The 26,029-nt window shown below is 39.3% G+C and overlaps 1 protein-coding gene across 8 annotated transcripts in view; it reads right to left on the reverse strand.

The window, feature by feature from the left end:
• TBC1D5 (TBC1 domain family member 5) overlaps window positions 1–26,029 on the reverse strand; it is a 304,630-nt gene that overhangs the window by 104,836 nt on the left and 173,765 nt on the right. For all 8 annotated transcript variants that reach the window (XM_042474674.1, XM_042474672.1, XM_042474673.1 and 5 more), the window contains 6 exons: window positions 22,216–22,283; window positions 17,378–17,480; window positions 9,885–9,973; window positions 5,616–5,666; window positions 5,454–5,523; window positions 4,133–4,305 (listed from right to left, as the gene is read on the reverse strand). In XM_042474674.1, coding sequence (XP_042330608.1) covers window positions 4,133–4,305; window positions 5,454–5,523; window positions 5,616–5,666; window positions 9,885–9,973; window positions 17,378–17,480; window positions 22,216–22,283 — 554 coding nt within the window. The remainder of the gene's footprint in view (window positions 1–4,132; window positions 4,306–5,453; window positions 5,524–5,615; window positions 5,667–9,884; window positions 9,974–17,377; window positions 17,481–22,215; window positions 22,284–26,029) is intronic.

Raw genomic sequence — 26,029 nt, forward strand, 5'->3', positions numbered from 1 at the left:
CCAAAATCCTGGCCTCTTACAGGTTTCCAGAAATTGCCAGTAACATAGAAAATCTCTTAGACAACCTCATTTACAGTGGAATGTCAGATGGCAATCAGTCAGTGGAAGAGGGCAATAGGAGGGGATGAGCAACTAGAAGGGAGAGGATGTAATGAGGAAAATGATGGCAATGCTGTTCTTCCAACTTCAGGAAGTAGAAAAATCAGGATACTATTGGCTCTGTTGTTTTTTTTAAAACCCAACCAATAAAATAAGACAGATGTCTGATTACTGCCTAAAGTACTGAGATGTAATGAAGGATGAGTATTTGAATACAAATAAATAAATCCGATGCAGTAAAATTGATATACATTGCAATAAATGCATGGAATTACATTTCTGCTTCTTATCCTAAATAAATATAACTATCTTATAATGTCTAGGACTCTAAACATCGTAGTCCTGTTCTCAGGACCATGGCCCAAAACAGATGAGCAGAGGAAATAGCTTCTGCCTGCTCCAGGGGCATGGCATTTAAATGATGTATACCCCTGGAGTGCCCGGAAGCTGCCCTGCGGCCACCCTGAGGCTGCCTAAGTGGACCCAAAAGATAATGGTAAAGGTATTCCCCGTTGACAGGAGAATCTATCATAGGGAGTGATGCTCATCTCCATTACTAAGTCAAAGAGCCAGAATTATCAGAGACTACTCTGTGATCATGTGGTCAGTATGATTGCACAGAATGCTGTTTACCTTCCCACTGGAGTGGTACTTATTTATCTACCTGCATTTGCATGCTTTCAAACTGCTAGGCTGGCAGAAGCTGGGACTAGTGATGGGAGCTCATCCCATCATACAGCACCTGGGCCTCGAACTGCCAACCTGCTGATCTTGCAGTCAATAGAGTCAGCATCTTAACCACTTCAGCCACTGCATCTCGCCCAAAACTAGCCTCAAAGGAGTGGATCTTTTCCACTTCTTGCCACAGTCCATTTGGGACCATGGAAGGAGGAGCCCGCAGGGCCATGGCCTCTTTTCCTCAAAGTTTTGCACACAGAGAAGACCCAAGCAATCAATCTCATTCCCAATGTATAGAATTGAGAATTGATATATCAATTTATCATTTCTAAATCTCTGAACAGTTTTACTGGCAAACTGTTCTACAGGTTTGGGATTCAAATTACATTTTCTTACGATCTACAGATAGATTTCAATGCATTCTGCACTAATCAGCAAGTAAGTCTCCAGTTGGAAAAGATTTAGTAATAAGATTTTAATTTCTGCATTTTCTCTTTCTAAGCTATTTATTGGCAACTAGTGGCACATAAACCTAATCTAGGGCACAAATGGCCACCATTCATATAACTGTTCAATAACAACTGAATCAATCTGAATATATACATTATTCCTATGGTTCCTTTTCCTCTTAGTTCATCTCTTAGTTGCACTATTTGCAGAGAGGAGAGAACATCTGCCTGTGTTTCTTTATTATGAATGATTGTGATTGTTACAAAGCTACAATGTCTGCCCTGCACTCTCAGAACATCTGGGAAGTTCTTACTAGAATATTATAATACCAGGTTAATGACAACTTCACATGGCATTCACTGCCGTGGCCCCAAGATTATGGAATGACCTACCGGAAGAGATCTATCTCATTACTACCTTAGAGGCCTTTAAGAAGGCACTCAAAACGGATCTCTTCCAGTAGGCTTATCCACAGAATTCCATATAAAAAAGTTATGACTGCTCTTCCTTCACTCTGATTGTTGGCTAATGGACGAATTGTAATTTTTAGAGAACTAATAGGAATTATTGATAAATTCAGTGTTAGTATTTTATTGTTGTATTGATTGTAAATTGTACTAAGTGTCTTTTAAGGTTGTAATCCCACCTTGATCCGGCGGGAGATATAAATAAACTATATTATTATTATTATTATTATTATTATTATTACAATGAAACTCTGGTTTACAATCAAGGTAAGCACAGACTCTAGTTTGCTTGTGAGAGGTAATGGTAAATGATGTTCTGCTGCCAAATAGGAAGGAAGAAAGAGAACTGTCACATATGAAGGAGGTAGGGAGCAGATGATCACTCAAAGCTTGTTCATTCACATACTATGAAACCATGGTTTGGTATTAGAGCTGGATAAAACAGATTATTTTATGAAGCTTTGCCAATTCGTTAGGTCTAGCATTGTAACTATTCATTTTCAGTCTTTACCTCTCCTGCAGACAACATCCATTACAGTGTAAGGTACTATTCAGGTTTGTTTCTGGAGATCCTGAATAGGTGCCACTATTGTCCATACAGCATTTTATTCAACACTGCTGAGGCTATGCGTGCTACAGACTCTACTATGTCCCCCTCTATGTTTTAATCCTTCCAAACTGCTGTCTGTTTGGAGAAGCTGATGCATAGTGTTAATAGTATTTTTAATACAGTATTCTATTTTTAAATAACACTATAAAACACTGGTATTTGTCGGAAAAATACATTATTTTATACTAAACAAGATAAACATTAGTAGCCATTAAGCACACATACAGGATGCAAACTATGTTCATTTATATTTGTTAGGGTGCTTTATTTGCAAAATTTTGAATATGAACACTATCTAATAGTTAATGCAGCCATCTGTACTCCTTTGCCGGGGGATAGGTAATGAGCAAGGTGAATTTGTATGCTTCAGAAGAACACAGCTGGCTGATGCTAGAATTTCTTCCCTATACACTAGGAACAATTGTTTCATTTCATTTTGGGTGGTTTGTTTTGTTTTGTTTTTTTCTAAGTAAGAACAACAGAAGAAGGGCATCCCAAAATATTTGCTAGGCTTAAGATCACTCACTCACACTATTCCAATCTCCATAGGGCATATTCCATACTGCTTGGTTCAAATCCATCATTAAATTGCATATGAAAGGCAGACTAGTCAACCCTTGGCCTAATTTTATGTAAGTGAGGTGAGCTCAAAGGAAAAAGAGTGGACAGGAGTGGAAATGGGGATAAAAATGGAAAATGAATGGTGGAAGTATAGCAGGGTAGCAGAAACAGAGAGTGGAGAGAGAAAATGACCTGGCAGAAAGAGAAAAAGAAATGATGGTCCTGCTCCATGTTGATTTTGGCCACATCCACCGTTGTCCTTCCTATGAGCAGGTTAGCCATGTTGGAAAGCAGACTTCGAAAGAAATTATTGGCTTCTGCCAACCTAGCAGTTTGAAAGCATGCAAATGCAAGTAGATAAATAGGTACCGCTCTGGTGGGAAGGTAAACACTGTTCTGTGAAATCATGCTAGCCACATGATCAGAGTACTCTCTGACATCGCTGGCTCTTTGGCTTAGTAATGGAGATGAACACCGCCCCCTATGGCTTGACACAACTTGACAACCTTGTCAACAGGGAATACCTTTAACTTTATTAAATTCTTATTCTTGCCTGTATTAAAGCCTTGTTTAACAACTACAGCTTCTACTGTCTTCAGTTGCTAATACTACCATAACAATACTAAGAATTACATATAATTTACCAGAATTAGTCACTGGTTCTTTTAACTCTGCAATTTGCTCATATCACCATGAAAGACTGAAAACCATATGCAGTGTGCCCATGTTATACGCGGGCGCGCTATACACAGACTTGAGTGTATGCACTCAAGCTGCAGGGAGCACATGGGGTGTGCGGGGCGGTGCATCCCATTCAAATGAATGGGGCGTGTGCCCATGATGTGCATGTGGCTTGAGCATAGGCGGAATTTGCCTTACGCATGGGGGTCCGGAATGGATCCCACATGTAAGTTGAGTTTCCACTGTACTTTCGAGAATTAAAAAGTCACTGGTTCTTATAAAAAGCCAGAAAGTGGAAGTAAGAGGAACTTAATTTCTCTATTTTTGTATTAAAATCTATGAAGGGTGATTCCTGGACACCTCTGAGGGAATGAGTCTTAAACTCTATTACATATCTAGAAATCTAGATGAGGGAGGAGAGTATTACTTGTGTAGTTGTTTATTTGACTTATATACTGTGCTTAAAAAAAAACAGGACTTAAGCAGGCAAACTACCATGTCATATTTACACAGTAACACAGTAGGGCTTGTTATCATTTAGTTATAACACCTTACATAAAATAAAACTAATAAAAAAAATACTTACAGGCCATAAATCTGTGGTGCAATTTCTAGTCTGTTCAAATGCATGTAAAGCTCGATATCATGTTTCTTCAGCAAATGATCTTGAATTTGGTTTACTTTTGCTACAATAGCAATTGATGGGCCTAAATCTTGAGGTCTTGCAAATGGAATAGGAGTCATCATTGCATCTTTCTCCTAAATAATCAACAGAAAAAGTGTGAAAAGTAAAATTAAAAAAAATATATTATATGAGATTCCAACTACAGTTTATTAATCATTGCATTAACTGATTCCTGAAGCACCTCTAGCAGCTGAATTTTCTTCCAGAGACAAGGAGATCCCTGCATTTATGATTCCAGACTAGAACGCTGTGTGCATTTAAAAATAAATAATTACCCCAGAAATCCCTGCCATCAAAATACACCAAGATAAGGAACATAGGAGAGAGCCAGTGTGGCACAGTGGTTTGAATGTTGGCCTATGACTCTGGAGAGTAGGGTCTGGTTTTTTGCTCAACCATGGAAATCTACTGGAAGACCTTGGGTGAATCACGCACTCTCAGCCCCAGAAAACACCATGACAGGTGTGCCTTAAGGTCTCCATAAGTTGGAAATGACTTGAAGGCACACGACAACAACAACAACAACAAGGAATACTGGGGAGGAGGTAGATGAAAACTACTAGATTCACTTATTACTTAACTGTAATTCAGTGGTCTTACCCACTATGTCTGCCAGTGAAAACCCCACAGTTTGTGGGGCTGTCAGGCAAGTTGCCTCAGTGGGTCATCCTTCTGGTCCCTCCAAATGACCACTTGCTCTCTTCTTCCCATCAGAGAAAAAAGGGACACTATGGAGCAGGAAGTAGCTCTGGAGTAGCTGCTGATGCTTCTCAAAATCCTTATAATATTCTGGTGTTCTTTCAGGCCAAATTAGCAAAAGAAACAGCAAGAGGGTCAGGAAATAGCTATGGGCAGCATCATGCTGAGGAGTGGCCTTTGGCTGATGTTACAGTAACACAACTCATTATGTTCATTTCCTGTTCACACAGTTCAACTTGATATTTTGCAATACTGATCAAGGAAAAAGTCTTCCAAGCTTTTAGCCCCATTCAAGCATTCATCTGAACATATGGAGGGCTCAATGGGTGGTGAAGATGTAGGCACACAGGCAACTCTTTCCCATCAGCATCCCTATGAACTTGTAATCACTGGAGTCCTTCACCAGTTGAGGGCAAAGATCTGCACAGGTTTTGGCAGTTACAGAGCTCTTGTGATTTGTAAATAGGATTTGGATTATTTTTTTAAAAATAGAAAAACCTTTATATTTTTAATCACTAAGTACCTTTTGACTATCATGTTCATAGGTTGAAAACCAGTGTTCCGCTGTTTTCATAAGATGGGTGAACATTGCACTGAAGAGAAACAAAATTATCTGATAAGCATGACAACAATAATAATTGTAATGCAAGTAAATTATGAAGAAAATAAAATTATTGAAACTTACTAGGCATCATGTTCCAGGTATTCAGGATTCAACAGAACTTTCATTTCCTCACTGTTTAGGAAAAACAACAGCAAAGCCTCAACGTTTACTTGTGCTAGTTTTCTTAGTTAACTTACACAGAAACTACAAGTAAGTAAACCTAGCCTTTGTAATCAAAAAGAGTAACGCCACTGAAGACAAATGAAGTTCTTGCTCTCTCTAAAGATCAAAAACAAATTAGCTGCCTTGTCTGCACTACAAAGAAGTAACCATCTAATTATTCCAAATAACAAATTACTGAATGCCACAATGTATTATTTGAATATGCTTGATCCACAATAATTTATCACGCCACAATCTATCACTGTTTGTTCAAAACAAAAAATATGGTTAGTGGTCAAATACACAGTATCAAAACAGTAATTTATTTTAATAGAATCTATTTTTATCACATTTTAGTGGTAATTAATCATTTACTTCTCTGGCTATAACTCTAGTGGAGAAGAAGGAGAGTTATTTGCACAAAGCATGGTTACTTTGAGAAATCTGACACTTTCTTCTTAATGTATCTTGCATAGTTTGGCCAGAATCCAAATGTCTGCATGGAAGACCCCCATGCATCCTGAAGATTTCCTATCCAGCTATCTTTTGCAGCCCTCTTCACATCCTGAAAAGCTGCTCCTGTGGAATGATGGACCTTCTGAAACTGAAATAAGGAAGCATGGAATGGAAAACATTGGCTTTATCTGCACTCAGAAGTACTTGTTACTTAGAGAAGTAATGGTCTGGATCTCAGTTATTATCTAACATTTAAATACTGTGGGCCCCAAACCAGACATCACACAGAAACAGATTTTGCACCTTATGCTGTTCTCTCACAATGAAGAAAACGTTATTGATGTTGGTAATAATTCTCTGTATTGACTGGAAGGATGGCTGAGAATGTCTGCCTGTATACATTCATTCTATTCTGAAGTAGCAAATTCCTGCATCAGAGTTGACAGAACTCATTGTCCATTTAGAAGTGGAAGACTCCTGCGTGTGTACTATATCCCAGTCTTTACTAAACAAACAAACAAACAAACAAACAAAAGCTTAACCAAAAGGTATGATCTAACTGAAAGAAGAAATAGAATACACAGAATCAGTCAAAGCAACTGGATCACAAGGTAATCATATACCATTCTAGCAATTTAATGGTGTGTTTGATCCGTCTGTCCATTTACCCACCCCTCATCCATCTACTCATCTTATCTAGAATTGCCATGATAATCATGTGATAATAGGGAGAAATCCAATGGGATTTTAATGGTACAGTGTGCCCACTCCACATGCGGGCTCACCATACGCAACTTCCTGTTTACGTGGAAGCCGCATCACCATTAAATGAATGGTGCGCACATCTGCTGCACCACCATGAGCACGAGTCCCATTCTATTGAATGGGGCTCAAGCTTACGCAGGATTTGCCTTACACCGGGAGGGGGCAGGCGGAACGGGTTCCCTGCATAAGCTAGCCGCCACTGTACTAGATGCAAATGCAATAGGACTAGGATAAAATGTGCAGAACAACACTGATTCCAACAAGTAAATAATTTTAATATTAAATCCCAAAGGTTTATTTTGGGAACTGAACATTGAAAGCACTTAAAATAATTCAAATATAACCATTTTATTGTTGTTTATTGCCCTTGAGTCGACCTTGACTCATGATGACCCTGTGGATGAGATATCTCCAAGATCCCCTGTCTTCCATTGCTCTGTTCAGGTTCTGCAGGCTCCGGCTCCTGGCCTCCCTGATCAAGTCTAACCATCTGCTGTGTGGTTTTCCTCTCTACTGTCCTGTACTTTTCCCAGCATCATTGTCATTTCGAATGAATCATGCCTTCTCATGATGTGGCCAAAGTACAACACTCTCATTTTAGTCATCCTGGCTTCCAGAGCGTTCAGGCTTGATGTGTTCTGGAACCCATTTGTTTTTCTTTATGGCCATCCACGGTACTCCTCAGCACTCCTATCCAACACAACGTATCAAATGAGTTTTTCCCCCCATCAGCTTTCTTTACTGTCCAGCTCTCGCATCTGAACGTGACAATGAGGAATAAAATAGCTTGGACTTCAGAGTTCAAAGTTCTATCTTTGCACTTTAGAATCTTGTCTAGTTCTTTTATACAGTAGTTGCTCTTCCCAGTACTAATCTTTTTCTGTTTTTTTAACTGCTGTCTCCATTCTGTCAATGTTTAATCTGAGGTACGGGAATTCTTTGACTATTTCAATTTTCTTGGTATCTATAATGAATTTGTGTAGATCTCTGTGGTCATTATTTTGTTTTCTTAATATTCAGCATTAAGCCTACCATGGTGGCACTTTCCTTCTTAACTTGTAATTGCTTTAGGTCCTTGCTAGTTTCTGCTAGTAGTATTGTGTCATCTGCATGTCTTAGGTTATCCCTTCCTCCCATCTTCATTACTCCTGCATCTGAGTCTAAGCCTGCTCTGTGTATGATATTTTCTGCACACATTTTAAATAAATAGGTGATAAAAATCTATCCTTACCCGAGTCCTTTGCTGATTGGGAACCAGTCTGTTTCCTTGTGTTCAGTTTTGACTGCAGCCTCTTGTCCTGAGTAGGGTCAGGACAATTAGATGTAGTAATGTTCCCATTCCGCTAACAGAAAGCCATAGCTTTTTGTGATCTATGCAGTTAAAGGTTTTGCTGTAGTCAATAAAGCATATACAGATTTTCTTCTGAAATTCCCTGTTATGCTCTTTAAGCCATCATATGATTATGGTTACAGTATGATTCCTAGTGCCTCTTCCTTTCCTGAATCCAGCTTGCACCTCTGGGGTTTCTCATTCCATATCTAGTACAGTGGGCTCTTCCCTTACGCGGGGGATCCATTCCGGACCCCACCCCCCATGTAAAGGGAATTCCGCATATGCTCGAGCCCCATTGAAGAGAATGGGGATTGATTTATGGCGGCGCGCATGCTATAACAGCTTCCGGATGTGCCGAGGTTTTTTCTTTTGCTGGAGTGCGCATATAATGTAGGCGCACTATAGAAGTTTTTGTGCAGAAATTTGAGCATGACTTTGCTTGCACTGGAAATTAGCATAATGGTTCTGCAGTAACTGCAGTCTTCTGTGTCTCTTTTTTGTGGATGGGGGTATATACTTATCTCTTCCAATCTATGGGCCACTGCTTTGTTTTCCATATTTGTTGGCACATTTTAATTAGAACTATACTTGATGCAGTCTCTGTGGATTGTAGTAGTTCTACTGGTACATGATCTGTTCTTGGTAATTTATTCTTCTCAATTGTTTTGGAAGTGGCTTTCACTTCAGTTTCCAAAATTTGGGGCTCATCTTTGTCAGTTTCTTCTTCCCATGTGTCATTCAACCTTTCACATTTTTGTATAGCTCTTCTGTGTATTGTATCCATCTTTTTAAATTGTTTTTTATTTATTTAATTATTTTAAAATAATATTTCCATAAACAAATATCTCTTTTTTTAATCGTCATGGTCGTGTATCCCTCTTCTGATCATAGAGCATCACTATCTTTGGTTTGAATTTCTCTTTGATTCTTCAGATCTTGTGGAAGAGGTCCCTTGTCCTTCCTTTTTTGTTATCGGCTTCTATTTCTCTGCACTGACTGTTGCATTAATTCTCTTTATCTTTGCACACTAACCTTTGGATAGTAGGAGTCATGGTTGTAACTGGATTTCTATTTCCCTTTCCTTTTGCTTTTCGCCCTTCTTTAATTGCTTGAAGCATTTGTCTGTCATCCATTGTTTCTTCTCCTTCTTGGCCACAGATTTATTGGAATAAAATGTATACATTCATTTTTCTTGTGAAGTTAATGGTCTGAGTGTACTTTTTGTTAATATTAACTGACATGCTTTAAAATACAATTATAGTTTAATAATGTACACATGAACAACAGACATACTAATTCCAGACATGAAAAGTTAAGTTGCATTTGGAATGTGGACACAGCTTGATCCCACACACTCAATTTCCTTCCCTGCTCTTATAAATAGAGCTCAGGGAGAAGCCCTTACTAACAAACCACAGTGCAGAGACAGAAAGGCTTCAGCACCTTGGGAACGGGTCCCCTCTATCATGCCAGTAATAACACTGATATCTTTTTATGGTTTTCATATGCAGACATTGTGGCTTTTACATTTTACTCATGTAATAACTACTGTGCTACAAACTATGCATGATGTTACTTGATGCACAAATTGTTTTAGAGTCAATAACTTGCACTAAGTAATATAAGACACCTACCTTGGTTGTGCAGCTTCACTTGCGTGTAAAAATGCTTGATGATCACAATGCAGAATAAAGACAATGGGTGCTAAGAGTTCATGCATGCCCTACAATGAAAACAAAAAATCAAGGTTACGGTATGTCATTTGCCAAGAATTTTCCTTCTCTTTCTGGACCCCAATGAGGTAGTAAAAAGTCATTGTAGCATTACAGTTGGCCCTTCTTATACACGGATTTTTTTATACATGGATCCAAGCATCCACATTTTGAAAATGTTCAAAAAAAGTTTAAATTTCAAATATCAAACCTTGATTTTCCATTTTTTTTATAAGGGACACCATTTTGCTATGTCTTTATATTTAATGGGACTTGAGCATCCACAGATTTTGTTATCCACGGGGGATCTTGGAACCAAACCCCAGCATATAATAAGGGTCCACTGTACTATCCAAGCTTTTTACTTTAAATTAGAGTAAATCCAAGTATTTATTCTTCTATAAAGTACAGATGGAAATTTACCTAATTTTTTTATTAGAAAGATGTCAATAAACCACAATTCTTTATGCAGGTACATTAACATCTATACAAAGAATTGTTTTATTTTTTTAAAAAATATATAGTTATGACCTATCTTAAGAAAACCTGCCTAGAGTATAATTATTTCATTAAAAAATAATCAGTAATTAACACCAAAGCTATAGCTATTTACCTAATGTCAGAGAATGTGCTTAGTGAGATTTTGAGAGATATTAAACATATATTTTACGCTAAGGTCAGAATTCAAAGCTCACAGTTTGTGTCTGGTTATGCAATGTATATGAAGCAGAGACAATGACCAGGTTGTTCTACACCAGGGATAGCTATGTGGAGAGCAATCAGGATTAAGATAGCTATAGGAAACAGCTAACAACAAGTAATTGAATTTTGACAAGTAGAGAAAAATAATTCCTTTGCGGACAGTTAGAATCAGATAGGGGTTTAGTTTCAGACAGTGAGGGTCGGGTTTTGTGAGAGTCCAGAAGTTAGGGACTGTGAGGGCTAAAGTTCGGAAGGAAAGGATTTAGTTCTAAGACCGAGCTCAGAGTGACAGTCCAGACGCCTCTGTGCCTAACACTTTATTTGGTCATAAGCATTCAGGGTTAATATATTTAACTGTATAATTTGCATTTATAGCCCTTTTGCACAAGAGCCATGTCTAAAGTGAGAGGTCTCACTGCAGTGGAAACTGGGCTGTGAAAAGAATTTATCCAATAATAATTACCTATAATATCTTGACTATCAAGTAGTAGGAAGATAAGTAGTTAAGGTTTCTTTTTTCTTTTCTCTCTCCCCCCCCCCCCTTTCCTTTTCAGGATGTTGGTACTGGAAGTGCACATATATTCAGAAGAATGTAAAGAGGCATTCCTTAGACCTAATGTTATAAGTATTATAATTATTGTATGGGAATCTTTCAAGCAAGATATTACTGGAATTAATTCTTGTTGTTGTGTACCAATCATGGGGTTTTCTGGGGCTGAGACTGTGTGATCCACTCAAGGCCACCCACTGGGTTTCCATGGATAAGCAGGGAATCTAACCCTGATCTTCAGAATCGTAGTCCAATATACCATGTTTGCCCTCACTGGAATAAATAAAGAAGATATTTTGATCTATAAAGAAGATACAGTAATCAAGGGCGATGAAGTCAGTGTGGGACTGGACTTAAAATGGATCAATGTATACAAATATAAAATACTGTTTCACTGTTCAGGTAACTCAGCACTAGTCAAATCTTTGCTACTGTAGTTAACATCTGTCAGTTATTAAGTATAAATACACAATCATATCTAGAGTTCTCTTCAGCCTTTTTAGCCCTAGATCAACCATCTTCTAAAATTACCACAATGTGGAAATGACACTATTCAAAAACAGAGGTGAAAAAGTTTTCTTAGTTAACAGCCTGTAGGCTCACAAAATTGAACCTGTTCTTTTATCTGCCGATGTTCATTTAGCCCACCAAGCAGTCTTTATTAAAGCAGAGGCACTAGGCAGTCAAAGTTCATTAATACCATTTATATAATCTCTGCAGTTTCAATTAACTCAGCAAGACATTCTACAACATGATAACAGTCTCATTAATTCAATAAAATCCCATAACTATTAACAATATGGTCTATGTTAAACGGGGTGTCACCTAGTACAAAATAATAGCTTTAACAGCTTGTGAGAAAGCTCAAAAGTTTTTTTTTTAATTGATCTGACTAAATACTCAATCCTTGTGCAGTAAGGTATTGTTTCTTTGGAAGTAATCATTCAGAGTTTCAGTATAAAGAAAGGACACTTAAGCCTATTAAAGAGGGACATATCACTCCCTACAAATTACTCAGCATAAATATTCTTTTAATCTATCCATCTCAGCAGAGGTAGGTTATGCTCCCTGAAAATAAACAGATTGTATTTATTTATCTCCTGAGCAAACCAAGATTCTCAATAAAAAATTAGCACCCAAAGTTCATGTACACCAAACCTATGCCATGCAGGAGTACAAAGCTAAAGCATCTCCAAGAGATGGCCACCCAACCTCGATTTAATGACCTCCAATGAAAGAGATTCTTCAAGGTAGTCTATTTCATTCTCCGATCATTCTTATAATCAGGAAGTCCTTCATAATGTTCAACTAAAATCTCTTTCTCTGCATATGTTCCATATTGCCAATATGTTTCTTAAATTGTGGTGTCCAGAAATGAACAAAGTATTCCAAGTGAGATCTGACCAAAGCTGAATGGAGAGGAACGCCTCTCGCTCTGGACACTATACAGTGGTACCCCGGGATACGAATGCGCCGCCTTACGAAATTTCCGGGTTACGAAAAAAATCCATAGAAAAAAACTGTTCCGGGTTACGAAGGTTATTTCGGGTTACGAAAATTTTTTTGGTGCTTTTCGGCGCTTTTTCGCACGAAATCGCGGCTTTCGCTATTAGCGCCTATGGCTTTTTTGGCTTACGAAGGATTTCGGGTTACGAACGCGGCGGCGGAACGAATTAAATTCGTAACCCGGGGTACCACTGTACTCCTGGCCACATCACACTGTTGAATCAAGTTCCATTCACTGAACCCTCCAAGACTACAGTACCTACAAGCTTTCTGAGAAGTTGGACTGCTGTCTTTCTCCCTGTGCCCCACCACTGCTGATCAAGGGGAAAGCCTGGAATCAACTGTCTTGCACCCAATTCACAACATGGTTTCCCACAGATCAGCTCCTGTGTCACACTTTTAAAGTGTATTTGCCCTGTGTTTGAGAACTGTTTTTTTCACTAGAGAAACTCTCAGGATGCTACCATTCCAGGAGTCTGCAATGCTCTGACCAAAAAGGCACAATTCTTCATGGTAAGTTTAAAGGTAGATATGTGGGCCTCAAGCTGTTGCACTTTCTCTTTCAGTAATACAACCAGCTTGCACTTGACCCTCACATCCTCAGGCAAGAACACAAACAATCAGATGTTTCAGGTCAATAGCATTTCCATTTCTATACAGCTTATCAACACTCTCTAAGTGTTTTACAGTCTGTAAGGCAATTGCCCCCAACAAGCTGGGAACTCATTTTACCAACCTATTAAAGGATGGAAGGCTGAATCAACCTTGGAGCCCTGAGATTGAACTCACAACGTTGTGGCTGCAGTATCAGCATTTAATCACTGCATTACAAGAACTCCTTTTAATTTAATATAATATCTTATAATAGAAAAATTGTGTCAGTTTAAATATATCAAGGAAAATTCAAAGGTAAAATTAATATTTATAGTGCTTTGGCTTGCCTTATATCAAGCTAGATCACTGGTCCATCTACCCCAGTATTGTTGACATTGACTAGCACCACTGCTCTAAAGTTGAATACATAGATTCCTATAATCCTACCTGGAAATGCTAGAGATTGAATTTGGGACCCTCTCTATAGAAAAAGCATATATTCCACCCATTGAACTACAGCCTTGATTTCATAGAATCATAGAGTTGGAAGAGACCACAAGGGCCATCCAGTCCAACCCCCTGCCATGCAGGAAATCCAAATCAAAGCATCCCCAACAGATGGCCATCTAGCCTCTGCTTAAAGACCTCCAAGGAAGGAGACTCCATTACACTCCGAGGGAGTTTGTTCCACTGTCGAACAGCCCTTACTGTCAGGAAGTTCTTCCTAATGTTGAGGTTCTCTTTTCCTGTAGCTTGCATCCATTGTTCCGGGTCCTGTTCTCTGGAGCAGCAGAAAACAAGCTTGCTCCCTCCTCAATGTGACATCCTTTCAAATATTTAAACAGGGCTATCATATCACCTCTTAACCTTCTCTTCTCCAGGCTAAACATCCCCAGCTCCCTGAGTCGTTCCTCATAGGGCAAGGTTTCCAGACCTTTCACCATTTTAGTCGCCCTCCTCTGGACACGCTCCAGTTTCTCAATGTCCCTTTTGAATTGTGGTGCCCAGAACTGGACACAATATTCCAGGTGGGCCCTGAGCAGAGCAGAATACAGTGGCACTATTACTTCTCTTGATCTAGACACTATACTTTTATTGATGCAGCCTAGAATTGCATTGGCCTTTAGACTTCTAGAGGCTCCATGGATAGATTTCAAGGGGGCTGAGCTACAGGCAATTCTTCTCTTCCTTGATTTGCTTTCTGCAACAGTTTCTTCTCCATCCATGTTCACTTCTATATAGGCTGTATCCAAGTATTTGAGGCCTCCCCCTTGAAATGCTCACATGAAATACATGTTGTCCTCAGTCTGTTACCTGGGCTCCTGTTCATTCAGCTCCAGACACTGAGCAAGAACAATTCCAAGCTGCTTAGATGAGATTAAACACAACACATGGCCCAAAACACATAAACAAACTTCCAGCCGTTCAAGCACACAGTTGACTTTGGTAAAAAACCTCAAGCTCGCCTCATTCTGTATCTTTCTACAATCCCACACAAAATGTCTGTTGTCCTTACCATGTTAGGCAACCTCTTGTTCAGAAATCTACTTCTTCTCTATCTATAATTCAAGTGATATTGTGGTAGTGCTACATCAGTGTGTTATGTAGTCAGTAATTGGCTGGAAGTACTCCAATAAAATTTATCTTAATTTTGAAAAACAGAGGTATTGTCTGTGGATGCTCAACTGTTCTGAACTGTTCAGCTTTTGTGCTCTGTCCAACTGTTCTGAATGGGAATGAAGCACCCCGAAAAGCTTCATGTTTACATCTGCTCATGCTCATACATTCAACTTTGTCACTGGAAGGGGCTCAAGTAGACAAAGATAGATCTATATTCTGATAACCTCCAGTTTAGACTACTGCCAAGACATTATATAGGTTGTTATCTCTGAGACTGAATTGTTGTGTGCCTTCAAGTTGTTTCCATCTTACAGTGACACTAAAAGGGTTTCTTGGCAAGGTTTGTTCAGAAGAGGTTTGTCTTTGCCTCTGTTTTGGGCTGAGAGAGTGTAACCTGCCCAAGGCCATCCAGTGGGTTTCAATGGCTGAATGGGTTCTTGAATTTTGATCTCCAAAGTCATAGTTCAAAGCTCAAAATCACTGAGCACTGGATCAGTTAAAGAACAAAAGATAACTTTGTTGTTGCTAAATGCCCCTGAGTTGACCTGAACTCATAGCTGCTCTGTGGATGAGACATCTCCAAGACCCCCTATCCTCCACTGCTCTTCTTAGATCCTGCAGGTTCAGGCCCACAGCCTCGCTGATTGAGTCCATCCATCTGGCATGTGGTCTTCCTCTCTTTCTGTTGCCTTTGTCTTTTCCCAGCATCATTGTCTTTTCTAATGATTCTGCCTTCTCACGATGTGGCCAAAGCATGGCAAGCTCATTTTAGTTATCCTGGCTTCCAGGGAGAGTTCAGGCTTGATGTGTTCTAGAAGCTATTTGGTTGTCGTCTTGGTCATCCACAGTATCCTCAGCATTCTTCTCCAGGACTACATCTCAAATGAGTTTATTTTCTTCCTATTCACTTTCTTCATTGTTCAGATCTCACACCCATACATGGTGATGGGGAATATGATGGCCTGGACGATCCTCACTTTAGTGTTCAGAGTTATATCTTTGTTCTTTGGGATTTTATCCAGTTTTTGCATAGCTGCCCTTCCCAATCATAGCCTCCGTTCTGATCAATGTTTGATCCAAGGTATCTGAACTCTTTAACTATTTCAATTTCCTCATTGTCTAGGATGAATTCTTGTAGATTTTCCACGATCATTATTTTTGTTTCTTTGATTTTCAGCATTAATCCAACCTTGGCACTTTCCTCATTGACCCTCTGCAATAATTTCTTCAGATCTTTGTTGGTTTCTGCTAGTAGCACAGTTGGCCCTTCTTATACACGGATTTTTTATACACAGATTCAAGCATCCACGGTTTGAAAATGTTAAAAAAAGTTTACATTTCAAATATCAAACCTTGATTTCCCATTTTTTTAAATAAGGGAACCATTTTGCTATGTCATTATATTTAATAGGACTTGAACATCCATGGATTTTGTTATCCACGCGGGATCTTGGAACCAAACCCCAGCGTATAACAAGGGTCCACTGTACTGTGTTATTTGCATAACTTAGGTTATAAATGCTCCTGATCTTCACTTCTCCTGCCCCTGAGTTTAGGCCTGCTGTGTATATGACATTTTCTGCACACATGTTGAATAAACTGTGTGATAGTATGCAGCCTTGCCTGAACCCCTTTCTGTTGGGAACCATTCTGTTTCTCTGCACTCAGTTCTTACAGCAGTCTCTTGTCTTGCATACAGGTTACATGTCAGGACAGATAACTATCTCATGAAAATATATCTGTTTGTTCTTAAAAACTCCACTGGCTGCCAGTACATTTCTAAAAACAAGAGTGCTTCCTTTTAAAGAGCTACATTGCTTTCATCCCGGTCCCTGAAAGAGCACATATTTTTACCTGAACTGTAAACATCTTCTAGGTTTGAATTTACTGCTCCATCTGCAGCTCTTGTACACCCTTAAATCTGCTGAGAGCTGCTGAGGAAATCTCTGGAACAAATTTTTGGGTGGTGTGAAGAGAAGGAGAAAGACTGGGTAAGAGAGAATGGAAGGAAGAGGAATTATCCTTTCTTGGAAATATACCATAGGAACATGGACAATGGAACATAAGTTATTGCTAATGTTTCACTGTGACCTGTGGTCAGCTAGTTTAGTCTTGATTTAGCTGGTGTACATGAAGCGGGAATTTAGGAAGAAGTGAATAGAGGTTTTCTTTAGATAACAGAATAGTAGTAGTAGTAGTAGTAATAATAATAATAATAATATTTCTAAAAAATTTAGCAGAATAGAGCAATGTTCCATTATGAGTGGGAAGCATATGGCCTAAATGGCTTTCCTTTCTTTACACAGATAACAAGCATTTCTTTTATTGCCTGAGCATACAACTTTTAATATAACGAAAACTATGTTATTGTTTAACCAATCGTCAAGAATATAGGAAAAATATATAGAAGCAATGGATACCACCTGTACAACAGTTTCATTACCTGTTTATACAGCAACTGCTCATTTTCCCGAGCATAACAGAAGAGAACATCTGTAAGAATCTTTCTCACATTCTCTTCTTGGAAATACTGCATTTCAGGAAATCTGGAAAATTAAGACAAACTTTGTTGAGGTAGACCACATAGCTTACATATTGCCTTTCTTCAATTATGACTTACGAATAAACTTCTGCTAGTAATAATACCAGCAACTACTTTTCTTCCTATGAAAAACAATCACAAAACACACACACACATATTTATTTTATATAACATGTTATAAACTACATTATTTAAAATACTCTGCCACTTAATGAAAAAAGGTTGCTAACAGTGAGACCACCTGTGTCTATGGTGTGATCTGCCTGATATAAAACTGAAGGGATAGCTGGACAGTGAAGAAAATTATTAGGAAGAGGATCAACTCATTTGAAATGTGATTCTGGAGAAGAGTTCTGAGGATACTGTGGCGGGTTACAGACCACCAAATAGTATGTATACAATACGTACTAGGGTTAGGAAGGGGCGGTGCTTCCGCACCCCCCCTAACCCTAATACGTATTGAATACGTACAAAATGGCAGCGCCCTGTTCATGCGGGCGCTGCCATCTTGACGTATCGGACGCTGAGCGTCCGTACACGTCGTGTCCTTTGTAACGTAGCGAGTGCGCCCCTGGCGCCTCGCTACGTCACAAAGGCGACTCAAAAAGAAGCTCCATTTTGGAGCTTCTTTTTGGGTCCGCACGGGAGCTGCGCCGTGTGGAGGCTCCGGCTCCCCCGCGGACCAACTGGCGGTGGCGGCAGACTGCCACAAAGCGGCGGTCTGTAACCCGCCTGTGAACTGCTAAAAAGACAGATAAATGGGTCCTAGAACAAATCAAGGCTGAACACTCCCTAGACACCAAGATCACTAAACTAAGACTGTGGTACTTTGGAAATATCATGAGAAGACATGACTCAGTAGACAAGACAATAATGTTTGGTAAGATAGAGGGCAGCAGGAAAAGAGGAAGATCTCTCATTACAGATGGGTAGACTCAGTCAAAGAAGCAACAGCCCTGAGTCTGCAAGACCTGAGCAAGGCAGTTGATGATAGGGTGACTTGGAGGTCTCTCATTCAGAGGGTGTTCATAAATCGAAGTCAATTTGATGGCAGTAAACAACAAACAAAACATATAAATGTCAAATTATATTACATAAGCGGATGTTGATTTGACAGTAGTTAAAAATAGAAGCAGTAGAGAGGAAATATGATGGTAGGTTTCTAGAAGAAGAAATAGTCTAATACTGTGATCTTAATTCAAACATTTGTTAGGCTTTTTTGGAGGCGGGATTAGCATTGTATAGAATCCCCTTCTACTGACAGAAATACTGTTAGCTGATTTCGTACCAACAAGCAATTGATATTCCAGGAGAACTCTTTGGCTGCCTAAAATCTGCTAGCAAAAGGAAGAGGAGGTGGAGGAGGTGGAAGGGGGGGGGGAACAAAAACAAAAACAACAACAACAAAATGAGGCAGAGAAACTGTGTGGTAGGAATATCCAGAACTCTCCAGAGTAGGGAGATAACTACATTGTTGATATAAACCTGGACCATGGCAGAAGTAGACTTGAGGGACATTCAAAATATAAAGATTGAGAGGGTGTTTCAATCAACACAACTTTATTTGACTTAAGGCTGGCTCACCTGGCCCTTGTCCATTTTGGCCAATTAGGGCTAAGCTCTAAGACTTCAGATTTGTACACAGAATGATAAGATTCTGTTCATATGCATATGACAGATCATTTGAAATCAATGATATCTGTTACACATTTTAAAAAAACTTTTAGGGACCAAGTGATAAAAGTGTAGAAAAAAGGTGTACATTCTCACACACAAATAGAGATTGCAGGGCATAGGCGACGAAAAGGTAACAAAGACACAGGAGACCATCATATGGAAGGAAAAAACAACAACTTTATTGTTCAAAGCAAACAGGGTTGGCCTGAATTATGGGTCAGGATCTGGCATCGACCAATCCGACTGTTGATCGACAAACCCTTACCTGATCATGGCTAGGCCCAGGGATGACAGAAGGGGCAGCTGACCCTTGTCACTGGGGGACGTGGATAAAGGGTTCGCTCCCGTGTTGGTGACTCCTTATAACCATGATGGTGAATCTATAGCATGCATGCCACAGGTGACACGCAACACCATGTCACCCAGTACGAGCCAGGGAGAAGGAGGAACAGGCACACAAGTGCCCATTCCTCCTCCTCCCTGCCGTTTCCTGGCTTTCAGCTTTCTCTCCGGGACAGCTGGAAGCCAGAAAATGGTGCTGGGGAGAAGGAGCCACAGGCACATGCCTCTGGCTCCTCCTCCCGGCCTTCAGCTGCATCTCCGAGACAGCTGAAGGCCATGAAAAGAGTGGGGGGAGGAGGAACAACCGACACATCCCAGTTGCTTCTCCCTAGAGACCCTTCCCAGCCTCCAGCTATCTCGAGGGAAAGCTGAGGGTAGGGAAAGGTCTGGGAGGAGGAGCACCAAGCACACTCCCACTCCTCCTCCTCCCCACTTTCCTTTCCTGACCCCAGCTGCCTCCCCAGGGACAACTGGAGGTCACAAAAGGTCCAAGAGGAGGAGGACCAGGCACACAACCCCTCCGCCCCCTCCCCACAGACCCTTCCTGACCCCCCAGCTGTGTCTCAGAGACAACTGGAGGCCGGGGGAAGGGTGGCGGGTAGACGTCCCACCCCAGAAGCCCTGCCTCTGGAAGGCGGAAGTCCTGCCCTGGCACACAGCCCCACTTCTGGGATGCAGAAGCCCTAAAAAGGTCCGCCATCAGAACCCTATAACTATTGCTCAGTACTAACGATGGCTTCGCCCACCAGATCCATGACACATGCCATCGCCCCCAGGAAAGTTGTGACAGCACTACCCACAGATCGTCTACAGGAGCTATCCACAAACCAGGGGGGAAGGGGGAAGGAGAACCAACCTGGAATGGCAGCTCCGGCTGGTGTCACGGCCATAAGATCCCCCCCCAGGTAATCAACAGGGGCTGGACGTCCAGCCACTGGGCAACAGGCTGTGCCGGAGGCCTGCCCATGTTGCAGCCCTGGCCAATCTCGGGCTACTTCCAGCCCCTGATGCAGCCTGAGAAAAATCAGGTATGGGACCAGAAGTCTCGCCTGGCTTGGTCAACTGACTAATGGCCCAGCACAGTCAACCCCAGGCTGCATGTGGCCCCAGCACTGGGAAGAGGAGGCACTGAGGTCAGAGCAAGGCGGTATGCTGGGGCGCTCCACCTGCAAATTGGCTGGCCAGGTAAGTTGGGCAGCCACACTTAAGAAAGGAAGCTACTGTACAAATCCCTTCAGTTATGTTTAGAATAGTAATCAGTGATGTGGATTCTTTGCAAATAGTGAACTTTCAGTTTTCTGATTGAATCAATACTGAAAGAAAAGAAACTGAGAACTGCTTATATATTTATTCTCTTTTTCTGAGCATTTTGTCCTAATTTTAACTGTCATGAACCAGAGTGATATGAAAAGCATAATGGTAAACACAAATGCAAGAGGTAGTTCAAACAACTGACAGTACCCAACCATTTGAAATGCCTATATATCTGAATTTTCCATTTAGTAGCACTAGTTAAAAAGAAAGTAATATAGTTCCTTTGAAAGTATAATGTTTTACAATGGTTCTACAACTAGTAGATTTATCACTATCTAAACTTTAATTCCCCAATTAAAACTTGGATATTTATATAATCTTCAAAATCCTGAACTATACCCATTTAAAAACAAAACAAAAAAAAAATGCCATCTGTGAACATTTACATTAAGGCATACTCAGATTTTAATTATACAACGAACAGCATAAATGTATTTGCAAATACATCTAGGGCTCAAGCACAGAGAATAAAACACTAAGTAATATCAGTTTTTCCTATCTATTGTTTTGGCGTTTTTAGTCTATCAATTCTAAAAATTGAAAAGGAGATCAAAATGAAATCCAAGTGATGTATTTACTCATTCTAAACTCTCTGTACGAGTATGTTACAGTCAGAATAGTAGCATGCCACATAACAAATAATTGAGTTTAATTGGAGTTACTTAGTACAATCAAAGTTCTAAGTCTGACAAAATATTTTCTGGAACTGAGTTCTAGCTTTGATAAGTGCCTTAACAGATATGACCCAACTGCTAAGGAGATGAAAGAAAATTCACAATGGTAATAAGGAAATTTTTAAAAGACATCTCTGCCAGCAGGCAAAGCAATGCACAAAAATAGAAATGCTAAATTTCTCTAGATGAATGACATTTCTCACTAATTACACATCACTTTCTATTGATTAAGAGTTAAGAATTACAGAAAATCATCTGTTCAATCTTACATTATAAACATAGTTAGTCAAAGGATCTGTCAGCTCCCTTCATTCTTTCTCCCTTGTTCTCACTAAAAATGAATGCCATTAATAATATTAATTTACAATAAACCGGTCTGAATAGCTTAAAAGCAAGAAAAATTTAAAATACTCCTTACATATTGAGATTATTTTGAATTTTGTCCTTTCCTTTAATGACATCTAAATTTTGTTGGGCCTCCTTCATGCCATATACTTATAAAGAGAATACTGCTTGAAATCATCTTGAAAGCCTGATATCACAAAAAGTTGAGGTGCAAATGCCAAGGAGGAATAAATAAATGACTGCAGCTGTATTTGTGCCACTAAAATCTTTATTTTCCTGTGAGTTATTTCACCAGAAAAATAACATATGGCTCTGGTTGGTTGGATGTGCCCTCTTGGCTAAAAGATGCCTACCTTGAAATTTAATTTGATAAAATGCTTAACTCACGTTCTTGTCACATCTTGCTCAATCATTCCTCGAAGTTCTTTGTCCTGAAAAAATTTGTTCCAAAGACTCTGAAAAAAAAAGCGCAGGGCATTATATAAAACATGGAGTAATACTGAGAGATTACATAATAGTCATACAAATGGTAAACTTGTTGTATCTGTTTGCTTGCAAGTAAGTCGTATCTGTGAAGATCAGACTTTTTGATCAAACTGCACACAAAACAAATCAATCTCAAACCTGGTTGAAATCCAGTGAGCACTTTGTATATTTAACACCCAGTGAAATCACAACAGGAGATAACTCTACAGTAGTATGCTTATCTTTCTTTGGACTGAACTTCTAATATATTTTGCAAACAAACATTTCTGGAATAAATACTTTACTGCACGCTTTTAGATGAATGCATTAATTTATTCTGTGTTTACATTCTCCAGTATTTCAGACTCAAGTCTTTCCAACTTTACTTGGAAGTATCAGGGAAAGCATCTGAGGTCTGAAACACACTGCAGAAATAATCACATTTGAGGCCACTTTAGCTGCCCTGGCTCAATGCTAGGGAATTCTGGGAACTGTATTGTGTTCCCAGAATTCCCTATTTTGTTAGCCTTCTCTGTCAGAGGTCTGGTGCAACAATAAACTCCAGTTCCCAGGATTTCATAGCACTGGACCATGGCAATTAAAGCAGTCTCAAACTGGATTATTTCTGCAGTGTGTTTTGGACCAGAGACATTCTGCAAGCAAAGCATTGCAGAATGTCCTTTGTTCTTTCTACCCAATAAAGTACCTGCAGATAACAGTGGAAAAATTATCAAATAGGAAGAAAAATAGGAGGTTCTAATTATATAAATATGGTAGTATTTTTGGGCTTTCTTATATATAAAAGTCAGTTTAACTTGCACGGACACTAGGCACGTTTATTTTAGCTCAATAAAAAAGTCATATAAAGTACAAATTGAATTTCCCTTATCCGCAATAGCAAAATCCAAAATTTTCAAAACCCAAAACTTTTTGCATGGGTGGTAGAGAGCCTTTGCTTTCTGATGGCTCAGTGTATACCAGTTTTGGATATCAGCTTTTCAAATTTTTTCACAAAAATATAACTTTTCCGAGTTGAACACTGTTATTGGCATAGATAAGAGGCAATTAAGAAAATCCCTTTATTGGAATGATTCAAAAAAAGATCTGCAGTCAATTAGGACCTCACAATTCTCCTTTTGGTTCTCCTTTTTGAATACTGAACATTTTAGACCCAGATATTTGACTAAACTCAAGTCGCCTACTTTAAGAACTGCCTTCACGGAGCTACGACTTCAAGTAATGCCTACTGCAGTTCTAGATGGATGCTACAACAAAGTGCCTTTTGAGAACAGACTATGCATCTGCAGTCAGTCTCAGGTGGATGATATTGTTCACAGCTTGTTAATTTGTCCATTGTACAGCGACCCTAGAAAGAAATTTTTAACATCCTTGCTGACAAAAAAAAAGCGGGAGCTCTACTGTTGATTCGGTCCAATTCCTTTTGAGTGATACCAATGACTATGTAACAAATAGTGGCTCTTTTTGCCATGGCTGTAAAAAAGATTAGAAAGAGAGAGTTAAACAAAATTGCCATAAATTGCCATGGAGACACCAAGTACAGTGGGCCCTCACCTTAAGCGGGGATCCGTTTCGGATCCCTCCATGTAAGGCGAATTCCGCCTATGCTCAAGCCCCATTGTAAACAATGGGGCTCGTGCACGGCGGCGTGCAATGGGCGCACAATGGGCGCGCGTCCTCATTCAATTGAATGGGACGCGCCGCCCCTTCCGCCCTGCTCTTGCCCCGCGGCTTGAGTGCGTATGCTCAAGCCGCGTAAAGCGTGCCCGCGTATGACACGGGCACGCTTTATTAATTAGATTTTATGATTTTATTGTATATGTTTACTAATATTCAGGAAAGATGTCTCTTTTTCCTTTTGTCCTTTTTAACAGTTAACTATTTTAAATGCACACTAAATGTTGTGACATTTTTGTCCTCTTTATTCTGTGCCTTTTGTTTTAAATGTTTTATGCTTTTTGATAAGCTTTTTTGTCATGGCATTTGGCTAGTACAATAAACGTTAACTTGACATGTTTCATGCACAAAATAACCAAGAATAGTATCGTGTTGCTTGTCCTAATCTCTGTTTTTCCTGTTCTTGCCCTGAATCCTGATCTTGCATATATTCTGAGATTTCTGAAGGTGTGATTCAAAAGGGATTTTGAACTGGACCAAATTAAAATTCTGATGTTCTAATTTTTAACATATCTTGCTGGGCTTATGACCCCGAGTATGGAATCTCTCATCACATAACCTACTTTTTCATTTTTGTAGCTTGCATAAATATATAGAAAGATTTGAACCTGTAATGATTTACATTATTGAGCATCTGCTGCTTAAACAATTGCATATCGTGCACATGGCTGAAACTAGTCTTTATAGAACAGCATCCAAAAACAGTGGCTCCATATTTGCCATAACTCTTTCCTAGTATTTGCCATAACTCTTTCCTAGTAAAATTTGCTAACAAAGAACATATGGTGTTTCTTCATCACCACACAGACCCACACTCTTTGTGAAGAAGGAAAACTTGCAGAACAATGAAATCTTTCCAAATATTTTGTATTAATTAGACATTATCAGGAAAACAAAGTGGAGAAGATTCAGTGTCTACCTTTGGTAGCAGCCACAAGCCTAACTATACGGTTAATGTATAGCACAACATGCACAGAGCCACTCAATAACTATATTGTCCAATTAAAGCCAACAGCTATTCCTGAGATATTTTTACAATTCCACAGCTGCAAACATTTGCAGAAAACTCTGATCAGTATTCATGCAAAGCTTAAACAAAATGGCTGAGTTCACTAGAAAGTAACAGAAAGCTATAAGCTTCCTCAAACATTTCTGGTTATGTGGTCATTTGATAGTTGAAAATTGCCTTCTAAACACTGAATACTGCTTTAAAATAATGAGAGATATAAGTTCAACAGGCAAGATATCAACATTATTGATTCCACTTGATATTCACTGGAAGAATTAATCATGGTATATTCAGCTGTTTTTTAAAATTGCAGAAATGTTTAAATAAAAGAGCTGATGACTAACATTTATTTTAAATGAATAAGAACAGGTGGCAACTCTCTGAGAGAATGAAACAAAGTCCCAGCTCTGATCTCTTGCTCATCAAGACATCATCAGCTGAGAGTGATGAATAAACAGCATGCTCCACTTGTGGAGAAGAGCATCTTCAACTCCCTTTTGTCAGTTTAGAAATGGCATATGAAGTGCAATACTTTTGTTTCACTTGCCTACTTGAATAGTGGACTTAAAGGTGAATTTGAATAGAGTGTGCACAAAACCCTCCACACCACATTAGAGGTAAGAAGGAAAAGTAAAAAAACCCTGAATTTTGCTTGCATAAATACCCTGAATTTATATTAGAAATGGGGAAAGATGAATTTGCCCATATAATGCTTCCTTTTGGATGATGGAGATTCAGGAATGCATTGTGTAGTGATGACTGCTGCTGTTGGGTAACCAGATGAAATGACAGCATGAAAGGATTAATTACAATCCTTCTTCACTGTGATAGTGAAGGATTTAGGTTAAGCAGGCCATCCTTATATGAACAAGACTTTCAGAAAATCCAAGTTCAGAATCCATAAGTCTGTCAAACTTTCAAAAGTTCACTTCTTAACAATGTCTCTCTATGGCTCAAGATGGGGAACAACAACAGATTTGATTAATAATAATAATAATAATAATAATAATAATAATAATAATAATAATAATA

This window comes from Sceloporus undulatus, chromosome 6, assembly GCF_019175285.1.
Source record: "Sceloporus undulatus isolate JIND9_A2432 ecotype Alabama chromosome 6, SceUnd_v1.1, whole genome shotgun sequence".
NCBI classification, from domain to species: Eukaryota; Metazoa; Chordata; class Lepidosauria; order Squamata; family Phrynosomatidae; genus Sceloporus; species Sceloporus undulatus.